The sequence below is a fragment of the Sapajus apella genome, unplaced genomic scaffold (genome assembly GCF_009761245.1).
Source record: "Sapajus apella isolate SASKATOON/1434 unplaced genomic scaffold, GSC_monkey_1.0 scaffold88, whole genome shotgun sequence".
Lineage (NCBI taxonomy): Eukaryota > Metazoa > Chordata > Mammalia > Primates > Cebidae > Sapajus > Sapajus apella.
In genome coordinates, this window is record NW_022437028.1 from 6,917,903 (window position 1) to 6,944,124 (window position 26,222).

A 26,222-nucleotide genomic window follows, 5' to 3' on the forward strand; every position below is an offset into this window, starting at 1 on the left:
TGCCTCCTGGGTTCAAGCAATTCTCCTGCCTCGGCCTCCTGAGTAGTTGGGATTACAGGCACCCGTCACACCTGGGTAACTTTTGTGTTTTTAGTAGAGACAAAGTTTCGCCATGTTGGCCAGGCTGGTCTGGAACTCCTCACCTCAGGTGATCTGCCTGCCTTGGCCTCCCAAAGTGCTGAGATTATAGGCATGAGCCATTGCGCCCAGTCAATTGAAGATATTTCTAACGGCAGTTCCATATGCCCAGGGTAGTGCTGGTGGCTGCCTGCCTTGCATCTCCAGGAGCTCTTGGAATTATATTCAGTTGAGTTCACGTGGTGCAGTTACCTCTTTCACTGGCTCTCCTCTACACTGAATCTAGGACCAGCCATCAGGAAGGAGGCAAGGTGACCTGTACGTCCAGGACTGTAGAGGTGATTTCTGGTTCATGCTAACTAATCAACTGTTTTTTTTTTTGAGACGGAGCCTCGCTTGCCCAGGTTTGAGTCCAGTGGCACGAACTTGGCTGACTGCAACCTCTGCCTCCAGGGTTCAAGTGATTCTCCTGTCTCAGCCTCCTGAGTGGCTGAGACTACAGGCGTGTGCCACCATGCCTGGCTAATTTTTGTATTTTTAGTAGAGACAGGGTTTTGTCATGTTGGCCAGGCTGGTCTCGAACTCCTGACCTCAAGTGATCCACCCGCTTCAGCCCAGTCTAATCAACTATTAAGACTACAGAAAAGCATCCTCTTTAACAAAAAAGATTTTTCCCAGTTTATTTCCAGACGAGCCACGCCAAGCGTTTCTGATAATCATGTCACATCATTGAAGGGCTTACTTTTCCCTTGCTGGTCAGTTGAACTCTTGGGTAGAAAATATCCAAGACTCTGCCTGAAATAAGATGTATTTGGAGATATTTTTCCTGGTCTCTTGGGCTAGAAAACCTATTTCTTAGCCTTGTGGAGAAACTGTTCTGGTGGCAGTCAAGGAGGTGGCCTGACCACTCTGACTTGTAACACTGGCTCTGAAGTGTTCTGGGATGGCCAGAGCTGGGAAAGGCTGGGGCATCTGGTTACAAGGTATCCCCAGGGGCCTACACTGGTCTCAAGTGGGCGTTTAGCCATTCAGAGCAGATACTCTCTCATCACAATGCAACAGTTCACAGAAGAAGGGATCTAGCTGATGATTTCAACCTCTGATTGCATAACTATTTTTTTTTTTGAGATGGAGTCTCACTCTGTCGCCCAGGCTGAAGTACAGTGGTGTGATCTCAGCTCATTGCAACATTCACCTCCCAGGTTCAAGTGACTCTCCTACCTCAGTCTCCTGAGTAGCTGGGATTACAGGTGTGTGCCACTACGCCCAGCTAATTTTTGTATTTTTAGTAGAGATGGGGTTTCGCCATGTTGGTCAGGCTGGTCTCGAACTCTTGATCTCAAGTGATCTGCCCGCCTCAGCCTCCCACAGTGCTGGGATGACAGGCATGAGCCACCGCGCCTGGCCTGATTGTATAATTTCTGTGGAGCGTTTGAACTTGCGCTGTTTCCAAGTTCGTGGACAGTCTCTCCGTGGCCTGTCCGTTGGCGGTCACGGTGGTCAGACTTCTATCACTTACGGCTTGACTTCCTTTCTTTCGCGCAACTTTCTGATCACGTAGTTATTCAGGAATTCTGTCCTGAGGGTGTCCAACAAAATACAAAACCCACAAAACGAAGCGTTGCGGTGGTTTGTGCGGTGAGACATCCATGAAGCAGAATTCGAACTAAAAACAGACCTAACGGCAGTGAAAAGAAGGAGCGAGGGAACAGACGCCGACCTGCAGCTGGGGTGAACTGGTTTCGGGAGCTGAGGCAGGAAGAAGGGGGCCCTGTGCCGGGTCGCGCGTGGTGATACTGGTTTTGGGGCTCTAGCGTCTTTCTGAAGACACCTGTTTGACCAGCTGTAGCTGTGTCTCTAGATCCGAAACCCCAGACGCAAGAGCTGAGGCTGCCCTGAGACCTCCACCTCCCTGTGTTCTCTGTGGCTCCTGTCTCCTGCGTCCCTGGAGCCACCAGGAGCCCTCATTCTAATTTTGCGTGTGCCTTTGCTGAGCCTGAGCGGCTGTTGTGGGAGTTCTTCCTTGCTGTTTCTTGTCTCTTCTCTGTTCTTTGCTGAGAAATCAGAGTAGATGCTGGAAACACAGGGGCAATATGAGCCCGTATCGTGATAACTCAGAAGACAGCCGCCCGGGAAGGGGACTGGCGGTTACTGGGCTCACACAGGCCGATGCCCACCACCTGGCGACAGGGTCCAGTATGCTGTCATGAAGGTCCCTGGCAGGTGCAGCTGCAGGCCCTCCTCACATCCTCTTCATCTCAAAACGGAAGACGCTTTTGGGGGCAATGACTCTCAGCTCGCAGCAGGTTAAACCGCGCCTCCCCTCAGCAGTCACGTGGGAGGTAGCCAGCAGCTAGTGACACAGTGTCTCAGGAATTCTTCCTGTTAGAGTCAAACCAGCAAATACAGAGATGGTCTCCACTGTGAGACCCGGGGGAGCCTCTGTCTCTGGGGAAGGTGAGGGAGGCTGTTCTGCTCCCTGCACTGGAGTCACATCTGTCACTGGGTGATTTGGGGACAAGGCAGCCAGAACCAGGGGTCCACAATGTCACCTTATCCTACATGAAGTTCTACAGGCCCCCCAACCCCTGCCCATGCCTCAAAGACCCATAAAAGGCCCCAGGAAATACGGTAAATAAATGCTGCTTTCGCTGGGCGCGGTGGCTCATGCCTGTAATCCCAGCACTTTGGGAGGCCAAGGTGGGCGGATCACATGAGGACAGGGGTTTGAGACCAGCCTGGCCAAGGTGGTGAAACCCCATCTCAACTAAAAATACAAAAATTAGCTGGGTGTGGGGGTGCGTGCCTGGAGTCCCAGCTACTCGGGAGACTGAGGCACAGGAATCCCTTGAACCCAGGAAGTGGATGGTGCAGTGGGTGACAAAGCAAGACTCCATCTCAAAACAAACAAACAAACAAAAAGCTTTCCCTGTCCTCAGCCTCCCTCCCCCGACCGGGATGTGAATACAGGATGCAGACAGCTACTTCCAGGCCTTTAAAGTCTGAACAATTTGACTCATAAAATGCGGTGCAGTATCATGGGAAGGACACAGAAGGGTGGGCTCGCAGAGGATAAAGACAGAGCCTTGAGCCAGCTGCATCCTGGCAGGGTGGAGGTGTGGGGAGAGGGCTGGGCGCCCGCTGTGAACGCCGCCCCACACGTGTGCAGAGGTGGCTGTGCTTCGGAATTCTCTTGGGAGGCTCATTTTCTTCTCCCTCTGGAACCGTCACCGTCTCCCCTTTAAGGGCAGATCCCCACTTCCCTGCAGTTTACACTTTCACAGGGTGGCCTTTGAAGTCCCTGGTTTTATAATGGGGGGTGTCTCAGGTCCGGTCTTCCAGCCTCCTCTTGGCCCCCGGTTTTGTCTCTTGTTCTCTGCTTGCACAGCCATTAAAACTCAGGCGTGAGGACACGAGAGGTGAGGGACAAAGCAGCCTGGGGAGTTGATGGTGGGCTGAGACCCTGCTGTCCCACCCCCCACCCCTAGCATGCTATTACAGCCAGCACATCTCCACGCCCAGAGGGAACCCCCCGTGCCTCTGCAGGAGGTCAGGCACATCTACCATGGCTGGAGACAGGACGCTGACCACGTGTCCCACGCTGACACTGCTCCAGTGGCCAGAGCCTCCATGGACACCCACTCTCTGTGTTTCTGGGGGATGCCATGGATACTGATTTGCGTTGCTTTCATGGGACAGCTGGGCTGCAGCTGGAACTACACCAACGAACCCACGTAAACACTGCTTATCACTGACTGAGTCATGACTTCAGGCAAGCCAGAAGAGCCAACATTCCTGCCTCTTCCTGCTGGAAAGGCCTTCCACGGGTGGCCCGGGGCTCTCGCTCATGAACACGCCTGGGCTGGGAGCCCAATTTATGACAAGGAGAAACCAAGGTTCCCAGGAAACCTGCGGAATGACTAGTGTCATGCACGTGGATGGCCCAGTAGAAATGACCCTAGACTCAGCTGTGTGAGGCCAGCCTTTCCTCCATCTTTTTCTTAAGGCTGGGTCTCACTCTGTTGCCTAAGGCTGTCGTGCAGTGGCATAATCTTGGTTCACTGCAGCCTTGACCTCCTGGGGCTCAAGCCATCCTCCTACCTCAAGCAGCTGGGACTCTCAAGTAGCTGGGACTACAGGTACACGTCACCATTTTAAAATCTTTTTGTGGAGACGGGGTCTCGCTATGTTGCCCAGGCTGGTCTCAAACCCCTGAGCTCCCGTGATCCTCCTGCCTTGGCCTTCCAAAGTACTGAGATTATAGGCATTGGCCACCACGCCCGGCTTTGAAACCAGCATTTCTTTACTACCTACGAGGCCTGCTCAGCGCAGGTGCTGAAAAAGATGTGCTAAATGAATACAGGCTTCAACAAATGGGGACTCTCATAGAGCCGTGAATCACTGCCCCGTTCGGGAGGCACTGGGAAATGGGGGATTTGCTGAGGCCACGTGGGTGGGAAATGGTGCACTGGGGATTGTAACGTAGGGTTCTTGACTCCAGACACAAAACCCTTGGCCAAAGAACATGCCACACTTTGCTAAGAGCTCCATGGGTTCTTTGGATTTCTTCCACACTTGGCTTCTCCTCCCTGGTGAGGTTCAACTATGGTTTCCTACCCTCAACCTGGAGCGTCCTCCATCAGGGCAGTCCTGTGACGTAAGAAGCAGGCAGGGGAACGGGAGGAAGGAGTTCACTTCAATGACTCCCTCCTAGCCCCACAGTGGACGAGGAGACCGTGCCACCGCACTCCAGCTGAAGCCCTTATTCATTCAGTACATCTTTTTGAGCACAGGCTCTGAGCAGGCCTTGTAGTCCGTAAAGAAATGCCGGTTTCAGGGTAGGCGCGGTGGCTCATGCCCGTAATCCCAGCACTTTGGGAGGCCAAGGCAGTCGAATCATGAGGTCTGGAGTTCAAGACCCTCCTGGCCAACATGGTGAAACCCCATCTCTACTAAAATATGAACAATTATCTGGGCATGGCGGCACGTGCCTGTAATCCCAGCTACTCGGGAGGCTGAGGTAGGGGAATCGCTTGAACCCAGGAGGCGGAGGTTGCAGTGAGCCGAGATCGTGCCACTGCACTCCAGCCTGGCAACAGAGTGAGACTCTGTCTCAAAAGAGAAAATAAATAAATAAATAAAAGAGAAAGCTGGTTTCAAAGCTGGGCACAGTGGCTCATGCCTCTAATCCCAGTACTTCAGTGGGCCACGGAGAGGATCGCTTGAGCCCAGGAGTTTGAGACTGAGGCTCACCAGCAACTTGGACCACCACTGCTCAGAAAGGAAGCCCCGGAGGGCCAGGGCAGGCAGACTACCCCAAAAAAGCCATGAACTGCTGCAAGCCCTGGGATGGGGTTTCGTACACAGCTCCTCATGCAAAGCTGCGGCTTCTTATTTACTGTGACGTTGCAAGAGTTCTGAACCTTAACTGTTACCAGTTGGCAGACAGTGAGTATTTACGCCAGTGCCCTGATGTTCATTCAACAAACTGGAGTGAATGAGGCTTGGACGTAATTGACAGGTGGCGACTGCTGTGCCATTTCTCCATAGCAGGAGCACGGTACTTTAGCGATAAAAGAGAGCATCAGGTCTCAGTAGAACATTCTAACTACGAACCTGGGGAAAACCAACGTTACGTGCCGGCGAGCTAGTAAATTGCTCCTCCTGGGGGTTTCCGATGGGAAAGGCATTGGTCCAGACGCTTGCCGCCTGCACCGGTGTGGGGCCCTCAGCGCCCTCCTCTTCCTGCCCAGCCCGCCTGCAGCTCACCTCTGCAGGGACTGCTCCGGCCTGTGCCATCTCTCCCTGTACTGTCACAACAGCCGCCCACTGCTCTCCTGGCTTCTGCTCTTTCCACTCCCATCTGTTCTCTAGTGTGTAGCCAGAGCGATCCTTCTAGAACTCAAACCTGATGTCTCAATCCCGCCCACGATTCTTCACCGCTCACAGGATGAACCCTTCACACTCGGACCGTCCCGCGGGCCTGGCCAGGTCCCCTTCTACCAGCCCACTCTCCGAACTGCAACTCTGGTCTTGGTTTTGAACTCCTGGGCCTAAAATATTCTCCCGCCTCAGGTATGCACCACCATACCTGGCTATTTTAAAAAAACTTTCTTGTAGAGATGGGGGTCTCACTATGTTGCCGGGCTGGTCTCAAACTCGTGGGCTCAAGCGATGCTTCCTGGCTCGGCTTCTCCACGTGCTGGTACTACAGGTGCCGCCGCCACCAAGCCCCGCTCCGGGCAGCCTTTCTCCCAGTTATGGCCCAGGCCAACGTCCCCTTCCCTGGCTTTCCTTTAACCTTCCACTTCTTTTCCTGCTGGAAATATTCTCTCGACATTCCAGGGCTTGCATCTTCCCTCCCTAGATGCTTCTCATGCCAATGAGTCCACCTGTAGCTTCATGAAATCCTTGACTTCAGGGTCAGAGGGGACCCTTTGAGCCTGCTTGTTCAATCCCTCCTTCCAGCCACGCGGTGCCTCATTCCCCATCTCATGCTTTCCGGGAGGGCTGCCCGAACCTGCTTGCATAGCTCTGGTGACACGGAGTTCACTGTCTCCAGAGCAAGCATCCTTGGGAGTGGCACCTCTGGAGGCCAGACTAAGGAGGAGCTCCAATGGGAACAAGCTTCCTGGCTGGGCGCAGTGGCTCACGCCTGTAAATCCCAGAACTTTGGGAGGCCAAGGTGGGCAGATCATTTGGGCTCAGGAGTTCAAGACCAGCCTGGGCAACAGCAAAATCCCATCTCTACTAAAAACACAGTAATTAGCTGGGCGTGGTGGCATATGCCTGTAATCCCAGCACTTTGGGAGGCCAAGGTGGGCAGATGGCTTGAGCCCAGAAGTTTGAGACCAGGCTGGGTGACATGGCGAAACCCCATTTCTACTAAAAATAAGAAAATTAGCCATGTGTAGTGGTGTGTGCCTGGAGTCCCAGCTACTAGGGAGGCTGAGGCAGGGGAACTGCTTGAACCCAGGAAAGGGAGGTTGCAGTCAGCCAAGATCGTGCCACTGCACTCCAGCCTGTGTGACAGAGCGAGACTGTCTCAAAAACAAAAACAAAAAGTGTCCTCTTGCCAGCTTCTATGCTTGGCTGGGGTTCGCAGGGGTCTCCCAGAAAAAGCCTGGCTCCATCCCCTGGCCTTTATTTCTGGTCGGCCCTTGAGAGCAGCAAGCACAGAACCCACAATTCCCCCCGTAAGTCTTTCCCCTTCTCATCTTTTCACATCCAGATTCCTGAAATTATCACTCTTGCTCCTGCTGCCAGTGCTGCTGCTGTCTTTCCCTGCTACCCCAAGACTAGGAATGTCTTCAAACGCCCTAGTTCCTTCTGCGTTAGAGCCTTTCCATGTCCTGGCCGTGGAGTCGTCTCTGAATGCGCTCCAGTGCGGCTTCCAGTCTGAAATGGAATTTCTGGCTGAGCGTGGTGGCTCATGCCTGTAATCTCAACACTTGTGGGAGGCCGAGGTGGGCAGATCACCTCAGGTCAGGAGCTCGAGACCAGCCTGACCAACATGGTGAAACCTGTCTCTACTAAAAATATGAAAATTAGCCGGGTGTGGTGGCAGGCGCCTATAATCCCAGCTACTCGGGAGGCTGAAGCAGGAGAATTGCTTGAACCCAGGAGGCAGAGGTTGCAGTGAGCTGAGATCATGCCATGGCACTCCAGCCTAGATGACAAGACTGAAATTCCATCTCAAAGAAGAAAACTAAATAAATAAAATGGAATTTCCTAGGCATGGACTCATTGCTGCCAATGAGCAGAATCATCACCTCCTTCATTCTAGAAACTCTATTTCTATTAATGCAGCCTTGAATTGGTGAGAACTCGCCTCTACCCCTCGTCACCCTTTCCTGAAAGCAGGACTTTACAGTTCCCTCCAAATCTGTGCTTCCTCAGCAGCTACAGAACTAACATTTATTTAAGCATCCACTTTTTTTGAGATAGGGTCTCACTCTGTCACTTAGGCTGGGGTGCAGTGGTACAATCATAGCTCACTGCAGCCTCTACTTCCTGGACTCAAGCGAACTTGGCTGGGACTACAGGCACACCACCACACACAGCCAACTTTTGTATTTTTTGGAGAGATGGGGTCTTGTTACATTGCCCAGGCTGGTCTCAAACTCCTGACCTCAAGTGATCCTCCTGCCTCGGCCTCCGAGGTGTTGGGATTACAGGTGTGAGCCACCACACCTGGCCACCATGTACGTTTCACTCTGTCATTTTCCCTCTAATCCTCAAAGCAAACTTGCAAAGGAAGCATTCACTAAATTCCCTTCCTTTCTTTCAAAAATTTTTAACATATTTCAAATCGTGATAAAATACACAAAGGCTAAAATTTACCATCTTAACCATCAGTGTACCTTTCAGTAGCGTCAAGGACATATACATGGTTGTGCAATTAATCTCCAGAATGTTTTCATCTTGCAAAATCAAAACCTCGTATCTGCTTCACATCGGCTTCCTCTTTCCCTCCTCCCCTCGTCCCTGGCAACCACCGTGGCGCTTTCTGTCCCTCTGATGTTGGCTCCGCTAGAGACTTCACACAGGTGGGACCATTCGGTATTTGTCTTTTCTTGTGACTGGCGTATTTCCCCTGGCATAATGGCCTCAAGGTTCAGCTTTCTTTTGATTTTTTTATGACCAAGAAATTTAAGAGGTTAACAGACCCACGAAGGCCACACAGGAAATGCCGAGTTAGGAACTGAATCAAGCCTCATTCTGCGGTCAGCACCTTTCCCTACCGTCCTGTCTGCTGCCTCCCAAGACCGGGGCCCACCGAGTGGCTTCTGCACCTTGAGAAGTGTGTTCACTTTGCCAAACTTTTTTTTTTTGAGGCACAGTCTTGCCCGTCTCCCAGACTGGAATGCAATGGTGCAAACTCAATCACTGCAACCTCCGCTTCCAGGTTCAAGCGATTCTCCTGCCTGAGCTTCTCCAGTAGCTGGGACTGCAGGCCCACGTCACCACGCCCAGCTACTTTTTGTATTTTTTAGTAGAGACAAGGTTTCGCCATGTTGGCCAGGTTGGTCTCGATCTCTCGACCTTGTGATCCGCCTGCCTCGGCCTCCCAAAGTGCTGGGACTACAGGCGTGAGCCACCGCGCCCGGCCTGCTTTGCCAAACTTCTTAGGTACCTGGGGACTGCCTCTGAGACCACACAGAGTCTGTTCCAGAGGGTGCACTGATATTCACAGGGTAAGGCTCTCCTGTTTAACCAACCACAGCTTGCCCAAAAGTGCCATCTAAAGGCAAGGCATGCCCCATCTAAAGGCAAGACATGCCCCAGACTTGCCTTGAGGGGAGCGGGGGAGTGGATGGAAACTTGAGAAATAGGAATGGTGATTGTGTGATGAAGGGTAACTCCTTCCAGTAACTGCTTCTTTTTTTTTTTTGAGATGGAATTTCACTCTGTCACCCAGGCTGGAGTGCAGTGGCGCAATCGGCTCACTGCAACCTCTGCCTCCCAGGTTCAAGCGGTTCTCCTGCCTCAGCCTCCTGAACAGCTGGCTAATTTTTAACATCACCACACCTGGCTAATTTTTGTACTTTTAGCAGAGACAGGGTTTTACCATGTTGGCCAGGCTGGTCTCAAACTTCTGACCTCTAGAGATCCACCTACCTCGGCCCCCCAAAGTGCTGGAATTACAGGTGTGGGCTACTAAGCCCAGCCCAAAGCTCTTTTTTTTTTTTTTGAGACGGAGTTTCGCTCTTGTTACCCAGGCTGGAGTGCAATGGCGCGATCTCGGCTCACCGCAACCTCCGCCTCCCGGGTTCAGGCAATTCTCCTGCCTCAGCCTCCTGAGTCGCTGGGATTACAGGCACGCGCCACCATGCCCAGCTAATTTTTTGTATTTTTAGTAGAGACGGGGTTTCACCATGTTGACCAGGATGGTCTCGATCTCTTGACCTCGTGATCCACCCGCCTCGGCCTCCCACGGTGCTGGGATGCTCTTTTATTTTATTTTGTATTTTTTTGAGATAGAGTTTTTGCTCTGTTACCCAGGCTTAGATCTCGGCTCACTGCAACCTCCATTTACCCGGTTCAAGAGATTCTCCTGCCTCAGCCTCCTGAGTATCTGGGATTACAGGTCCCCGCCACCATACCCGGTTAATTTTTGTATTTTAATAGAGATGGGGCTTCACCATGTTGGCCAGGCTGGTCTCAAACTCCTGACCCCAAGTGATCCACCCGCCTCGGCCCCCCAAATTGCTGGGATTCCAGGTGTGAGCCACCGCACCCGGCCGGGAGACCACTTTCTTTCCAGAGCAACAGTAGCACTGATGAAAGCAAAATGTTTTCCTGTTCTGTGGGTTCCCTGAGGAAGCGAGAGGTTTCTGGGGATGAATGAATTTTCCAGGCAGCAGAGTGTTTAGAACCACCCAACCCCATGTGCTCATCTGTGCCAGACACTGTGCTGGGTACTTCCCATGAGGCCTCTCTGAGAACCAAGTGTCAGCCAAGAGGGGGCCGTCAGCTGGGAGCCCTCTTTGGAGCAAGTGGCTGCGACCCATGAGAAGGTGGTGGTAAGGAACTCTCTGAGGATAACACCGTGGCGTGATGTCTACACTCGTGAATTCTCCAAGGATCATACCGTGGCGAGATGTCTACACTGCCACGGATGCCACAGCTATCCAGACGGGTATTTAAGAGATGGAGTAAGGAAAAGGAGACAGTTGCCACTTTGAAGGGGATATTCACCATGGGATGTCTGAGATGCTGGAACCACATCAAAGACTTTGCCAAGGAAACAGTGCTTGGGACTTTTTATGTCTTTTCCTACTTCTCACGACATCAGAAAGAGCATCGACGTGGAAAGCTAACAGCAAAAAATGCAAGGGTAACCGGCCTTGTAACTTTGGGTGACGCATATTCCGAGATGCCAGGAATGGGCTCGCTATTGTGGGGTTTGGGACTGAAAGTGTGCAGGGTCCTACCTGGTTTGCCCTTTCAAGGTCCGTCATGATCATTTCAATCTCGTCGGCCCTAGGAGGGTGAGAGGGAGACAGCAGGTTAGTCACAAGGAGACTGGCTCAGGGGGTGACTGAGGGGACAGCTTCCTAGCTCAGGGCTCAGGAAGGGCTGTGCAGACCCAGCAGGGGGTGGGCTTGCATTAGGGGAAGAGAGGTGCTTTGCTGCCGCCGTATGCTCTCTTGATAATTGCATGTCTTGTGCACACGGGCTGCCTGCGTTTGATGGGGGTCCTAATCTCATCAGGGAGACATACCATAAAAAGATAAAATACAGCGTGTCCTGCCAAGGGTTCAAAAAGAGCTCTGAGTAGAGTGCTCCAAAAAAAAAAAAAAGAGGAGCGAGAAAAGAATTCTCTTTGTGGGAGGAAATCAAGGAAGGCTGCAGAGGAGGTGATGGGAAAATGGGGTTTTGAAGGATGAGTAGAAGTTTTGCCAGGCTGGGGGTGAGAAGAGGAGCTGCGGAAAGGCTACTTTAGGAAAAGGCACTTGGCAGTGAAAGCCTCGCCAGGAATGAGGAAACCAGGGGAAAGTGGCCAGCTGGAGGTGAGGAGGGCGGGTGACGATGGAGATGCAGGCTGGGGGACTGCACAGGCTGCGGTGCAGGCTGCCTGACTTCATTGCTATGGCCCAGGCCGCTTGTAAAAGCAATTGTCCAGGTTCTGTCTTTTCTGTTTTGTTTTGAAAGTACTTTTTGAGTAATCTGAACATAGAGCATCATGAGAGAGGAATGTGGAGAGTGCTTTTTTTGTATTTTGTTTTCAGACAGAGTCTCGCTCTGTTGCCCAGGATGGAGTGCAACGGTGCGATCTCGGCTCACTGCAACTTCTGCCTCCCGGGTTCAAGCGATTCTCCTGCCTCAGCCTCCCGAGTAGCTGGGATTACAGGTGTGTACCACTACGCCCAGCTAATTTTTGTATTTTTAGTAGAGTTGGGGTTTCGCCATGTTGGCCAGGCTGGTCTCGAACTCCTGACCTCAGATGATCCGCCCGCCTTGGCCTCCCAAAGTGCTGGGATTACAGGCACGAGTCACTGCGTCCAGCCTGGAGAGTCCTTTTGAGAAGGGCCTGGCCAACTCCAAAAGCCGGTGTGAGGTTAGGGCAGGACACCTGGGCAGACCACCTCCCCAGCGTCTGCTAGGAGGCTCTGAGGATGGTCTCTGTTGGGAGGCCACAGGCTGGGACACTCTGTGGCCCAAGGAAGATTTTAGCATGCCCAAGGGCCATGTGGCCACTGTTACAGCCACAGGGACCTGGTTGGGTCGAGGGCTCTCGTGCTGTGGCTCTGAGTCCACAAGCACCTGCACTCTGATGCCTCCAGGATGCAATCCCACCCTTGCCAAGGCTCCTTTCTCATCCTGGCCTTGCCCGCCACTCATTCTCAGGGCCCTGTGCTCCAACAACTCCCACCATACGCGGGGCCCCGAAGCCCCAGGCCTTCTGCGGCCCTAGGCCTGCGCTGCCTGCCTGAATGCCTTCTCCTCCCAGGGAGCCCCATCTCCTACTTCCACCCCCTCTGCCCTTCCCAGACCCTCCCAGCAGCTCCGTCTCAGGGAGTGGCATGGTCCCTACTCCTAGTGTTTCATTTGGTGCCCACACTGTGAGCTCTCTCCGAATGCTGGGACATAGGTCCCTTTTGTCCTATATCCCTAGAATTTGTCCTTTATTCACAGGGCTGTGTGTCCGATTGGATGCCAGAGTCCTGGACGTGGCCCGTCCTGTCAGCGATGGGCAAGTCCACTCCTGGGGATAGCCCAGGGTGCCAGACAGGCCTGACAATGAGAACTGTGTCCTTCAGAAACCTGCTTCATGGTCCCAAGAAGGCAGGCGCAAGTGACAGCACCCACGCACCCCGCTGTGGTTTGTCTCCAGCAAAACTGGTCCTGAAATTTCCTCCCCAATGTGGGGACACTGGGAGGTGGGGCCCAGGGGAGATGTTTGGGTCATGGGGGCAGATCCCCTCATGAATGGCTTGGTGCCATTCTCCCGGCAGTGAACGCTCTCTTGCTCTGACCGGACTGGAGGAACTGGATTATTTCCCTTGAGGGTAGGCTATCATAAAGCCAGGAACCTCCCTGGGTTTTCCCTCTTGGCATGCGTCCACCTCCCCTTTGACCCTCTCTGCCATGTTATGACGCAGCATGGAAGCCCTCGCCAGGAGCCAGGGCCATGCCCTTGAACTTCCCATCCTGAAGAACCGTGAGCCAAATAAGCCTCTTTTCTTTTCTTTTCTTTTCTTTTTTTTTTGAGATGGAGTCTCACTCTGTCGCCAGGCTAGAGTGCAATGGCGCAATCTTGGCTGACTGCAACCTCTGCCTCTTGGGTTCAAGCAATTCTCCTGCCTCAGCCTCCCGAGTAGCTGGGACTACAGGCATGCACCACGCCCAACTCATTCTTTTATTTTTAGTAGAGACGGGGTTTCACCATGTTGGCCAGGATGGTCTTGATCTCTTGACCTCACGATCCGCCCACCTCGGCCTTCCAAAGTAACCTCTTTTCTGTATAAATCACCCAGCCTCAGGTATTCTGTTGTAGCAACAGAAAACGGGCTAAGGTACGCCCCGAACGCTGAGAGGTGGAAAGCCTGTCTCTAGGCCCTGGGACTGGGGAACTTTTGTGGCCTGAGGCTTTTGCAGCCTTTAACTGCATGCAGTGATTTGAGGCAGTCTTATCAACTCCCAGCAGCCTGAATAGGGAACAGATGCCTTGTGATCGGGTTCAATGTTCATTGTATCTGTTTGAAATAATATCCGGCTTTCAGACTGGTCTGAGAAAAAGTCTGAAAAAGCCTGTCAAGTGGCCTAGTTAAATGAAGCTATTTTTAGGTCGATTTCATGAAGAATACAGTGTCTCTGTAAGATAAATACCCAAACTGGGCCTCTGCAATACAGTGCTGGGTGCAGAGAGTGGGGGAAGGACCAGGCTGCTTAAATGACGAGACATCCCACTGTATTCTCTCAAAGTGAAACCTCCAAGAACTGATGGAAAAATCGCTGTGCAAAGATAGTCTACTACTGCAAATGGTAATTTCAAAAAATCGAAAGTGTTAAGGGTCTTAAAACGCATCCGAAAAGGATAGTCACCAGTCACTGCAGAACGCTACTACCTTGATACCCCGTCGATGAAGAATTCAGAGGGGAAACTCCTTCAGACACTAAATAAAAGGTGGCAAACTTTTCATAAGGGAAATCGCAAAGCTTTTTTTTTTTTTCCTTTTGAGACAGGGTCTCACTCTGTCACCCAGGCTAGAGTGCAGTGGCGTGACCTTGGCTCACTGCGGCCTCTGCCTCCTGGGCTCATGAAGCCCTCCTGCTTCAGCCTGCAGAGTAGCAGCGACCAGGGCATACGCCACCACACCCAGCTAATTTTTGAATATATATATATATATATGGTAGAGACAGGGTTTCACCATGTTACCCAGGCTGGTCTTGAATTCCTGGGCTCAAGCCATCCACCCGCTTTGGCCTCCCAAAGTTCTGAGGCTACAGGCAAGAGCCACTGTGCCCGTCCCAAATCACAAGTTTTGAACACGGTTTTGTGCTTCAATCAGTTAGTCAGTTACTTCTCATGAATTTCTGATGTCCACTTGCACAGGTCAAAACTGCCCTGGCTACTGGCATCATTCATTCACTCACTCATTCCACGAGCGTTTCAGACACCTGAAAGTTTCCTGGTGCTGGAACGGGACACAGAGAGGCAGATACGGGTCCTGCGTATCTCACCAATGTCGTGGATTTAAAAGATGATGACGAAAACATATAGCTGCTGAGTACCCACAACAAGATATTGACAACTGCCTAAGTCCTCCTCTGAAGGCACCAGCAGAGCTGGCAGCAGAACTTGGGGGGTGGCTGGGGACGGGTCGGGCTGGTGAGTGAAGGGACACTGAATGTGGGTCTAAGGTGAGGACTTTTCCTAATGGCTCCAGTGTGGCCCTATATAAGCCTGCTCATCTTTTTTAAATTCTGGCTAATTTGTTTTCATTTGAATACTTCTGCTCTGTTCGAGGCTGCCATTATTTGCATATTGTTGGCAGAGCTACCTTGGTCCTCCATGTCATTCAACTTTTCTTTTAAGTTTTGCTATTTCTTTATCCTTTCCTGCTGCCTTCCAGACCAAGGTTAACTTGATCTAACTTGTCTTTAACAATTTATGTTTTTTTGTTTTTTTTTTTGAGACAGGTTCTTGCTCTGCACCCAGGCTGGAATACAGTGGTATGATCATGGCTCAGTGCAGCCTCCACCTCCTGGGCTCAAGTGATCCTCCCACTTTAGCCTCCCTAACAGCTAGAACTACGGGTGCATGTCACCATGCCTGGCTAATGTTTCTTTTTTCTTTTGTACAGATGAGGTTTTGCCATGTTGACTAGGCTGGTCTTGAACTCCTGGGCTCAAGCTATCCTCCCACCTCAGCCTCCCAAAGTGCTGGGATTATAGGTGTAAGCCACTGTGCCTGGAGTCTCTATTTTCTACTTCTTCTTTCTAGAATTCCTATTAGGCGGATGTTGGATCTCCTGAATCGATCTCTAATTTTCTTTTCTTTCTAACTTCTACATCTGTATCTCTTTAGTTACTTTCTGGGAAATATCTTCATCTTTATTTTCCAGGCTTGTGTTTATTCTTTTATTTATTTACTTAAAAAATTTTTGCTTATAGAGACGGGGTCTTGCTATGTTGCCAGGCTGGTCTCAAACTCCTGAGCTCAAGCAATCCTCCTGCCTCGGCCTCCCAAAGTGCTGGGATTCCAGGCGTGAGCCACTAGACCTGGCCAGCAATGTGTCCTTTCTTCTTTGCTCCTAAGTTATTCCATTTTTTACAGCTGTTACTTGGTCCGTTTGAAAATCACCTGTTGGTTCCGCTTCACATGGCCAACATCTTCCTCTGTTTCCCTGAGTGCCTTTCATGTGCTGACTTTGTCTTTGTGGCCCAGCTGTTCTGCCTCACATTACACCCACCATTGGGGGTCTGGGTCTGTCTTTCAGAAGAGGTGCTCTCCTCTGGGGCCCAGCTGTTTCTGCCTGTGTCCTTGGGTCCCCCTGGGGGTGCCAGCTGCTCTTTCTGGCAATTTACATGGTAGGAGAACAGAGAAGCTGGCTCTGCTGTGTGTCTCTCAAGATGAACTGAAGAAGAAAAACACATGGTAGGCATTCAACACCTTTTTGCTGAAGACAGGACGGAAGGGAAGGGCACGGCCCCAGTTCCCGAGATCTCTCACTGATGGACGCCTCTCTTCTGCTGCTTGTCAACCAGGAAAACCCTCTGCCCAGGAAGCTGAGCCTTGAATCTTCCAGGAGCAGCAGCAACACAAGGACACCGTCTCCCTGGGTGCAACCCCCTGACTGTGAGTGTGGAGCTCAAAAGCTGGAGGCTTGGCTGCCTGGTGGTGCCGGCCCACCCTGGGCTGCTTTCATCCACCCCTCACTTGTGGCCAAAGGCCCAGGCATGGAGAAGAGTGAGGTTACAGGGGCCCAGCTTTACACAGAGGTCGGCATGGCAGGGCTGGGGTCTGCGCGGGTTGCAAAGTGGCATCCAGTTCCTGCCAGGTTTATGGGGCCTGGGTGGGGCTTGGGCGCCTCCTGGAAAGTACACACTCTCTGGATTTCTTCTCAGACAAGCGCATGGCTTTGGGTTTTCATCAGGACACCCAGTACCCAGAAAGCCATGCCTCATCCCCAGAAGATTACATGTCACTTACAAAAAATTAGTCACACTGACGTGCGAAGGTGCAAACTTGGCAGTCTGAGGCAATCCCTGGAAGTGAATTTCAAGTTTTCCATCTCCTGGTCAGTTGCACTTTGGTTACTAAGCAACTGCCAAACGGACCAAAATACTGAACGTGATAACAAGAGCTACACTTACCTTTCATGACAAGAGCAACTCTCTTTTCCCCAAGCTTTCAAATGACAATGACGACACCACACTCTGCCATTGTAGGGCAGGCCTATTACATACCAGGGATTGTGGTGACAGTTGGGCCTGGAGGGTCTGCTGTCCCCATTCACAGAAGGGACCAGAAACCACAGGAGGAGATGATGGGAGGAATCGGGGATGCAGTTGGCGAGGAAAAGTTCTGATTATTATTTTAAAAGTCAGCTGGGCATGGTGGCTCATGCCTGTAATCCCAGCACTTGGGAGGTCAAGGCGGGGGTGGATCGCTTGAACTCAGGAGTTGGAGACCAGCCTGGCCAACATGGTGAAACCCCACTTCTACTAAAAATGCAAAAATTAGGAGGGTGTGGTGGTGCACGCCTGTAGTCCCAGTTACTTGGGGGGCTGAGGCAGGAGGATTGCTTGATCCCGGGAGATCGAGGCTACAGTGAGCCAAGATGGTACCACTACACACTCCAACCTAGGTGACAAAGTGAGACCCTGTCTCAAAAAAAAAAAAAAAAAAGTCCACGTGTTTCTTATTCATTTTTCTGATAATCCTTTTTTTTTTGAGACGGAGTTTCACTCATGTTACCCAGGCTGGAGGGCAATGGCGCGATCTCGGCTCACCGCAACCTCCACCTCCTGGGTTCAGGCAATTCTCCTGCCTCAGCCTCCTGAGTAGCTGGGATTACAGGCATGCGCCACCATGCCCAGCTAATGTTGTGTATTTTTAGTAGAGACGGGGTTTCACCATGTTGACCAGGATGGTCTCGATCTCTTGACCTCGTGATCCACCCACCTCGGCCTCCCAAAGTGCTGTGATTACAGGCTTGAGCCACCGCGCCCGGCCTGATAATCCTTTTTTGATTTTTGATACAGGGTCTGATTCTGTCTGTCGCCCAGGCTGGAGTGCAGTGGTGTGATCACAGCTCACTGCAGCCTTCAACTCCTATCCCAAGCCCAGGTGATCCTCCTGCCCCAGTCTCTCAAGTAGCTGGGACTACAGGTGTGCACCACCAAGCCCAGCTAATCTTAAAGAAAAATTTGTTTTTTGGAGATAGGGGTCTTAGAGTATTGCCCAAGCTGGTCATAAATCCTGAACTCAAGCAATCCTCCTGCCCTGGCCTCCCAAGTAGCTAGGACCATAGACATGCGCTACCACACCCAGCTCATTTTTTCTCCTTTTTTCTTGTAGAGATAATGTTGATCTTACTGTGTTGCCCAGGCTGGTCTTGAACTCCTGGCCTGAAGCGATCCTCCTGCCTTGGCCTCCCAGAGTGCTCAGATTACAGGCATGAGACACTGTGCCTGGCCTGTTATTAATTTTTCTAAGGAGATATTCATTTTTAAAAGCTGAAAGAAAAATACAACTAGCTAAGTAAATGCGATCAGGGCTTTGGAAGATGTGAAGTGTGGCCATCGGTGTTTGCAGACCAAGGAGGTGGGTCTTGCTTTGGGGCACCTCCTATCCAGTTTTTTCTTTCTTTTTTTTTTTTTTGAGACAGAGTCTTGCTCTGTTGCCCAGGCTGGAGTACAGTGGTACAATCTTGGCTCACTGTAACCTCTGCCTTCCCGGTTCAAGCAGTTCTCCTGCCTCAGTCTCTTAAGTAGCTGGGATTACAGGCGCACATAATCACAGCTAATTTTTATATTTTTATTTTATTTTATTTTGAGACAGAGTTTTGCTCTTGTTGTTCAGGCTGGAGTGGAATAGCACAATCTCAGCTCCCCACAACCTCCACCTCCTGGGTGCAAGTGATACTCCTGCCTCAGCCTCCCGAGTAGCTGGGGTTACAGGCACCTGCCACCACATCAGGCTAACTTTTGTATTTTTAGTAGAGACAGGGTTTCATCATGTTGGCCAGGGTATTCTCAAACTCCTGACCTCAGGTGATCCACCCACCTCAGCCTCTCAAAGTGCTGGGACTGCAGAAGTGAGCCACCGCACCTGGCCCTACCCCAGCCGTGATCGTCCACTTTCTCTCCAAACTGCTGCCTCCCCCCACCGAATTAATCCTGCCTGACAAACTATCCTCACTAAGTAACATGAAAATGCCCAGGGGTTAATACCACAACTGCAAATGTAATCTTGCAAGTGCAGTAATGAATTAACTGGCATGTGCCTTCATGACGTGAGTGTCAACGGTACGACAAAGACTTTTTCATTCTCTTCATGCTGAAGGCTCAACTCACCACATCAGTGTCTGCAGCCTGACACTGGTCTAAAATCACTTATTTTCCAAAGTCCGTAATAACCGCACATATTGTTTCCTCAGCAAAATGATTTATTACAAAAATTTAGTTCTCTCACCTTTTTATGAGCTGACAAAACAGCTTCCACTGATCTATGAACCTGCCTCGCATTATGCTCGGCTCTGACCTCAAATAGCGAATAATTTCGGTTTGTCCTAGAATACGCAGTTCATTCAGTCAGTTCCCTACACATCATTTCAGGGTATTCTCTGGGCTAACACACAATTTTTATGAGGAACTGAAAAGGACATGGTCAAGGTCGATGGAAGGGAAATTATATCCACACCAGAAACTCTAGTATTTACTTTCACGCAAGCCTCCTGGGGGCCACGCGTGGCACCAGGGCATGGTGTGGGCGCATATTTCAATACCCAAATAAGCACACCGACATCAGGAGCTGTTAAAACAAAGTATATCTACAAGGCAGTTGGAAAAACATACAGAACAGCCTTCGAAGACCAGTGTATCTTAGACTTGATTCAAAAGCCAATAGTCTCAGCCCGGTGTAGGGGCTCATGCCTATAATCCCAGCACTTTGGGAGGCTGAGGCAGGTGGATCACTTGAGGCCAGTAGTTTGAAACCAGCCTGGGAACACAATGAAACCCCGTCTCTACTAAAAATACAAGTGTGGTGGTGTGCACCTGTAATCCCAGCTACTAGGGAGGCTGAGGCAGGAGAATCACTTGAATCTGGGAGGCAGAGGTTGCAGTGAGCCAAGTTCATGCCGCTGCACTCCAGCCCAGGCATCAGAGTGAGACTCTGTCTCAGAAAAAGAGAAAAGAAACACCAATAGTCTCAATACCAGACCATAAAATTCTTTGGCACTGAAAGGAGAAATATGTACAGATTAATTCTTCCTGCCTTCATAAAAAAGCTCCGGTTAGGTTTGATAGAGTGAACTCTCTGCTTCCACCCCAGGGTTGCAAGTGATGACCTGCTCTGTCCTTAAGGGGGGTCATTTTTCATGACAACCTACACCCCAGGTGAGGCTTCCTTAGTGGAAAGGGTAGAGGAAACGGACAGAGGTGGGGCTCACTGGACCTCATCCAGAAAGTCCAGGTCGGCGAAGCGGAGGCGATGGGGCCAGGCTCTGAGGGAAGTCCCTTGGCTCTGGGTCTGGAATCCCCTTAACTTGGGGGCTCAAGGAGCTGGGCAAGGGGTGGAGACAAGCCTATAGGAAAAGCTGAGCAGAGCACAAATGCCTGATCTTCCGGAGAGGAAGGGCTGGTCTGCAGTCTCATGCGAGCCAAGGCAAGATCACTCCAGCAAAGGCACATCGCTCTAATGGCGATGGGCCCAGCTCAGACTGAGAGAGGGCGGTCTCCCATCAATAACACCCACAGGGCACCTACCCTGAACCACGTCCAAGGGAAACAAATGTCCCAGGGGCCGAGAGGGGAATGGCGCAGTGGCGCTGGCACTGGCTTCTCGCTAGCATGCAGGAGTACGCCCTGCACATTCTATGAGCTCAGCAGGGATACGCCAGGCATGGGTGGGTGGGCAGGTGCAAGGAGAGGGCAGCCACCAGCAATTCAGCACAGTGACACTCCAGAAAGCGGCACAAGGGCCTCTGCAGACACCAGGAGGAACAGTTTCCCGGAGGAGGGGACATCCAGTCTGTACCCTGGAGGATGAGGACAGAGGTACTGAGCAGGGGACTCTGGGGCAGAGGGAGGTATAGTTGTCTAGAGAAATAGGCCACAGGGGAACAGAAGCCTGTTTCATTTTGTAACAACTTTTCAGCGGCTCTCTTGGGGTTGCAAGGCATCCCGTGACCACGTCTACAAATAAGGACGGCACAGTCTCTTCACGTTCCCTTTTAATACTTCTTATTTCTTGATAGAATACTACTCAGCCCAAAAAAGGAACGAATTAATGGTATTCACAGCAACCTGGATGGAACTGGCAACTATTCCAAGTGAAGTCACTCAGGAATGGAAAACGCAACATCGTATGTTCTCACTCATAAGTGGGAGCTAAGCTATGAGGATGCAAAGGCATAAGAGTGACACCCATGGACTTTGGGGACTCGGGGGAAAGGGTGGGAGGGGGTGAGAAAAACAAGACTACACATTGGGTGCAGTGTATACTGCTCGGGTGACGGGTGCACCTAAATCCCACACATCACCACTGAAGAACTTACTCACGTAACAAACCATCACCTGTTGCCCCCAAATCCAAAATCTTCATATTTCTTTTTCTCGGACAACTGAACTGACCAGTGCTCCCAGAGCTATATTAAATACACGAGAATCCTGGTTTGGAGTCTGACTGATACATGGGTACCAGATCCAATGGAAGCCACGTAGCTGAATTTTGGCTTTTTATATATAATACATACATTAATATGAAGTCATATATGTAACACATATATTTTTATCTTGAGCCACCGTGCCCAGCTTGATTTTTTTTTTTTTTTTTTGTATTTTTAGTAGAGACGCGGTTTCACCATGTTGACTAGGATGGTCTCGATCTCTTGACCTCATGATCCACCCGCCTCGGCCTCCCAAAGTGCTGGGATTACAGGCGTGAGCCACCGCGCCCAGCTATATATACATTTTTAAATGAAATATCCAGCTATATTCCTATTTTATTAAGACTTTATAATAAAAGATGGGCATTTCTTTTTTTTTGATACAGAGTCCCGCTCTGTTGTCTAGGCTGGAATGCACTGGTGCAATCGCAGTTCACTGGAACCTCTGCCTTCAGGGTTCTGGCAATTCCTGTGCTTCAGCCTCCTGAGTAGCTGGGACTACAGGTGTGCACCACCATGCCCGGCTAATTTTTGTATTTTTAGTAGAGAAGAGCTTTCGCCATATTGGCCAGGCTGGTCTTGAACTCCTGACCTCAGATAAACTGCCCGCCTCGGCCTCCCAAAGTGCTGGGATTACAGGCATGAGCCACCGTGGCTGCCAAAAGACAGACATTGACTTCATTAGATATCTTTTTATTTTTTTGAGATGGAGTCTCACTCTGTCACCCAGGCTGAAGTGCAGTGGCACAATCTTGGCTTACTGCAACCTTTACCTCCCTGGCTCAAGAGATTCTTCTGCCTCAGCCTCCCAAGTAGCTGGGATTACAGGCACACGTCACCACGCCCGGCTAATTTTATATTTTTGGCAGAGATGAGGTTTCACCATATTGGCCAGGCTGGTCTCGAACTCCTGACCTCGTGATCCGCCTGCCTCTGCCTCCCAAAGTGCTGGAATTACAGGCATGAACCACCGCTCCCGGCCCCATTAGGTATCTTTTAAGCATTTACAGAGCTAAAGAAGTGGGTTTTCTCGTGGCCTGCTAAACGGTTTAGCAGGTTTTAGTGGCCTGCTAAAACGGTCAATCGCCGACAGTTACTTGCTCCGTTTGGTTGTAGTGTATTCCTCATTTAATGTGCTCCACGATTCTATTTGCTAATATTTTATTTAGTATTTTTCTTTTTCTTTTTTTTTTTTTTTTTTTTACCTGCAACTGTCTTTTGGTATTACTCGATGTTTAGTATTTTTTTCATACACGTTTATATATAAGATTGGCCTTTAGTTTCTTCTGTCTTACTTTGGTTGAGTTAAGTCATAAGAAACATTTTTTACTTATTAATTCATTTCTTTGAGACAGAGGCTCACTGTCTCGCCCAGGCTGGAATGCAGCGGCATGATCACAGCTCACTGCATCTGCTGGCTCCTGGACTCAAGTGACCCTCCTGCCTCAGCTGGAGCCACCACACCTGGCTCATCTTCATACCTTTTGTAGAAATGGGGATCTCACTATGTTGCCCAGGCTGGTCTTGAAATGCCTGGGCTCCACTGATTCTCTGGCCTCAGCCTTCCAAAGAGCTGGGATTGCAGGCACAAGCCATGGACCTGGCCCACATTTTCTTGATCCAATCACCCGCTGATGGATACTTAGGCTGATTCCTTATCTTTGCTCTTGTGAACAGTGCTGTGATAAACATCCTTTTGGTATAATGCTTTCTTTTCTTTTGAGCAGACACCCAAGAGTGGGTCCATGCCTTTCTTTCTGGCTTCTTTTCTCTCAGTTAGACCCCCATGTCCAATGGGCCAGGATGCCCTCAGCTCTCTGTGGACCCAGGCTCTGCTGGAGGCAGAACGACAGTGGGTGATCAAAGAGCTGCTTTCTATCAACAGATTGGCTCCTTCTCCAGCTTTATTTCCACCTTCCAAACAATATCTCGTCTTCTGAACAAAGCGGCCTGGGTGCAGAACTGCTTCCTCATCAGACCCACTGTGCTGGGATTTAGGGATCCTTTACTTCTAGCAGGCTTGTGTTTTACAATCTGTCAGTAACACCTATTCCATGTCAATTTCCTTCTGCAGCTCAATCAACAAACATTATCACGGTTTCTTTACTCTTTTTTTTTTTTTTTTTTTGTGAGACGGAGTCTCAGTCTGTTACCCAGGCTGGAGTACAGTGGGGCAGTCTCAGCTCACTGCAACACCCGCCTCCCGGGTTCAAGCAATTCTTCTGCCTCAGTCTCCTGAATAGTTGGGATTACAGGCGTGTACCACCATGCCTGGCTAATTTTTATATGTTTAGTAGAAACAGGGTTTCACCACGTTGACCAGGCTGGTCTCAAACTCCTGACCTCAGGTGATCCTCCTACCTCAGCCTCCCAAAGTGTTAGGATCACAGCCGTGAGCCACCATGCCCGGCCTCTTTAGCCATGTTCTGTTCCTTGGAACCATCATGCTTGTCCCACCTTTAGGCCTAGGAAGCCATTCCAGGTCTCAGCCCTATTGGCCCACCTCTGAGAGGCCTCTGCACAGCCCCACTCTCCGTTGTCCATTCATTTTGTTTCTGTTGCATTTATGCTGTCTTAAATTGTCTTGTTTACATATTGATTACTCGCTTATCCACTGCCATAGTTCCAGAGAACACGGCAGGTACTCACGAAATACTGGCTGACAAAATATTTATTTATTAAATAAATGAAGTTGCATATTTGGGCAACCAGTATTTTGTGAGATGGAGTCTCACTCTGTCGCCCAGGCTGCAGTGCAGTGGCACAATCTTGGCTCACTGCAACCTCCGCCTCCTGGGTTCAAGCGATTCTCCTGCCTCAGTCTCCTGAGTAGCTGGGAGTACAGGCCACCACGCCTGGCTAATTTTTTTTTTTTTTTTTTTTTTTGTAGAGACAGGGTTTCACCACGCTAGCCAGGCTGGTCTTGAACTCCTGACCTCCAGTGATCCACCTGCCTCGGCTTCCCAAAGTGCTGGGATTACAGGCGTGAGCCACTGAGTGGGACCCAATTATGCAAATTAATGACACCTGTGCTACCTGAGGTCCCCTCTGCCTTTGACAGACAGACATTCACTGGATGGTATTCTAAAGGGCAGATAGGGTAGAATTCTTTTGCCAAACTGTAAATATGACTTTTAAGGAAAGCACCTACAAGACGTTATCGCAGAAGGAAAATGATTTGCTTTCAGAGCATTTGAAAAACAAGGTAATAATAGCCCTGGGGAAAAGTATATAAAGACCCAGAATTAGGCTTCCTTTTGTCCCCTGGACTGTGAGGTTCTGGGGAGTAGAATCAGGTGGTCTGGCTCTTCACTCATCACTCACCCCTGTGCCCAACGTGGCTCTGAAAACCAGGTCAGGACCAAAGACACAGGGGCTGATGGGGAAGGGAAGGAGGAGAGGAGACAGTGTTTCTTGGAGAAAGGTTTTCCTGGCAGCCCTCATTTGTACGACCAACCCTATCTTTCCTTTTCCACCCAGCCACCTCTGCTTCGGCAGGAGTAGCGGGGAGGATGGAGCCATCTTGCATCTTCCAAGCCCCCGATCAAATGTGTCACATTCCAGGGTGGCCCCACCCCTCCCCAGTCAAGGGTCTGGATGGAGAGTGGGTCCAGTCCATGAAACTGTAACCCTACAGATAACCTTCTGGAAATAGCGGTTTTCATTTCTGCTGGAAGTAACATTGTGCCGAGAGACACTTAAACGGCTAGGATGTCACCTCTGCCTGCTCAGAAATTAACCACAATTTGTTCTCTGCAGATTATCATTATATTGAATTTAAATAATACAACAGTATAACGATTAAAAACAAGTTTCTAAGTTCTGACTCTGCAGAAAAAAAAAAAACAACGACAAGTTTAGGCCAGGCTCGGTGGCTCACGAGTGTAATCCCAAGCACTTTGGGAGGCCAAGGCGGGCAGATCACTTGAGTTCAGGAGTTTGAGACCAACCTGGCCCAACATGGTAAAACCCCATCTCTACCAAAAATACAAAAATTAGCTGGGCGTGGTGGCGCATGCTTGTAATCCCAGCTATTCCGGAGGCTGAGGGGGGAGAATCTCTTGAACCTGGGAGGCGGACGTTGCAGTGAGCCGAGATCCCACCACTGAACCCCAGCCCAGGTGACAGAGCAAGGCTCTGTTTAAAAAAAAAAAAGCTTGGTTAAGCCTCATCTTTTCAATCCCAAACGGGAAGAAAATTTCCCTTCCTGCCCCACTATCTAGTTGACTTGTTCATGGGAAGTGATTTCAATAAAATCTTCCTTGAGCTCAGTCTGAGTCTAGCTGATGAAGGAAGTAACCTCCTGCCGCACACGCGGGGTCAATCTTCCACCTGTGCCAAACCAGCAGCACAGCTCCGGCCGGCTGGGTGCCCACCAGAGTGTGACCCTCAGCGTGATCAGGAACAGCCTGTGACTGTCACTTGGGCTTCAGTCATCTCCAGGCAGGGAACATGGGACAGCTGTGGCCCAGGGAATGAGGCTATGATGTTGCATAATTCATTCGGCTTCCAGTCCTGAGGCCACACAGTGACTCCAGGAATGAGCATCTGGGTTCATTGCTGGCTGCTTCCTGCATTTCTCTAGAGTTCTAACAGCTCTGCTTTACCCAAAGAAGTGAAGAGTGGGCTGGGTGTGGAGGTCCCTTTCTTGTTTGAAAGTCAAGTGGAATTAGAAAAATTGAGATCTAGGCTGGGCGTGGTGCCTCATGCCTATAATCTCAGCACTTTGGGAGGCCGAGGCAGGCGGATCACCTGAGGTCAGGAGTTCAAGACCAGCCTGGCCAACATGGTAAAGCC

The 26,222-nt window shown here is 50.5% G+C and overlaps 1 protein-coding gene across 15 annotated transcripts in view; it reads right to left on the reverse strand.

Moving 5' to 3' along the window:
- CUX1 (cut like homeobox 1) overlaps nt 1-26,222 on the reverse strand; it is a 470,808-nt gene that overhangs the window by 113,610 nt on the left and 330,976 nt on the right. For all 15 annotated transcript variants that reach the window (XM_032255085.1, XM_032255084.1, XM_032255083.1 and 12 more), the window contains one exon: nt 11,016-11,064. In XM_032255085.1, coding sequence (XP_032110976.1) covers nt 11,016-11,064 — 49 coding nt within the window. The remainder of the gene's footprint in view (nt 1-11,015; nt 11,065-26,222) is intronic.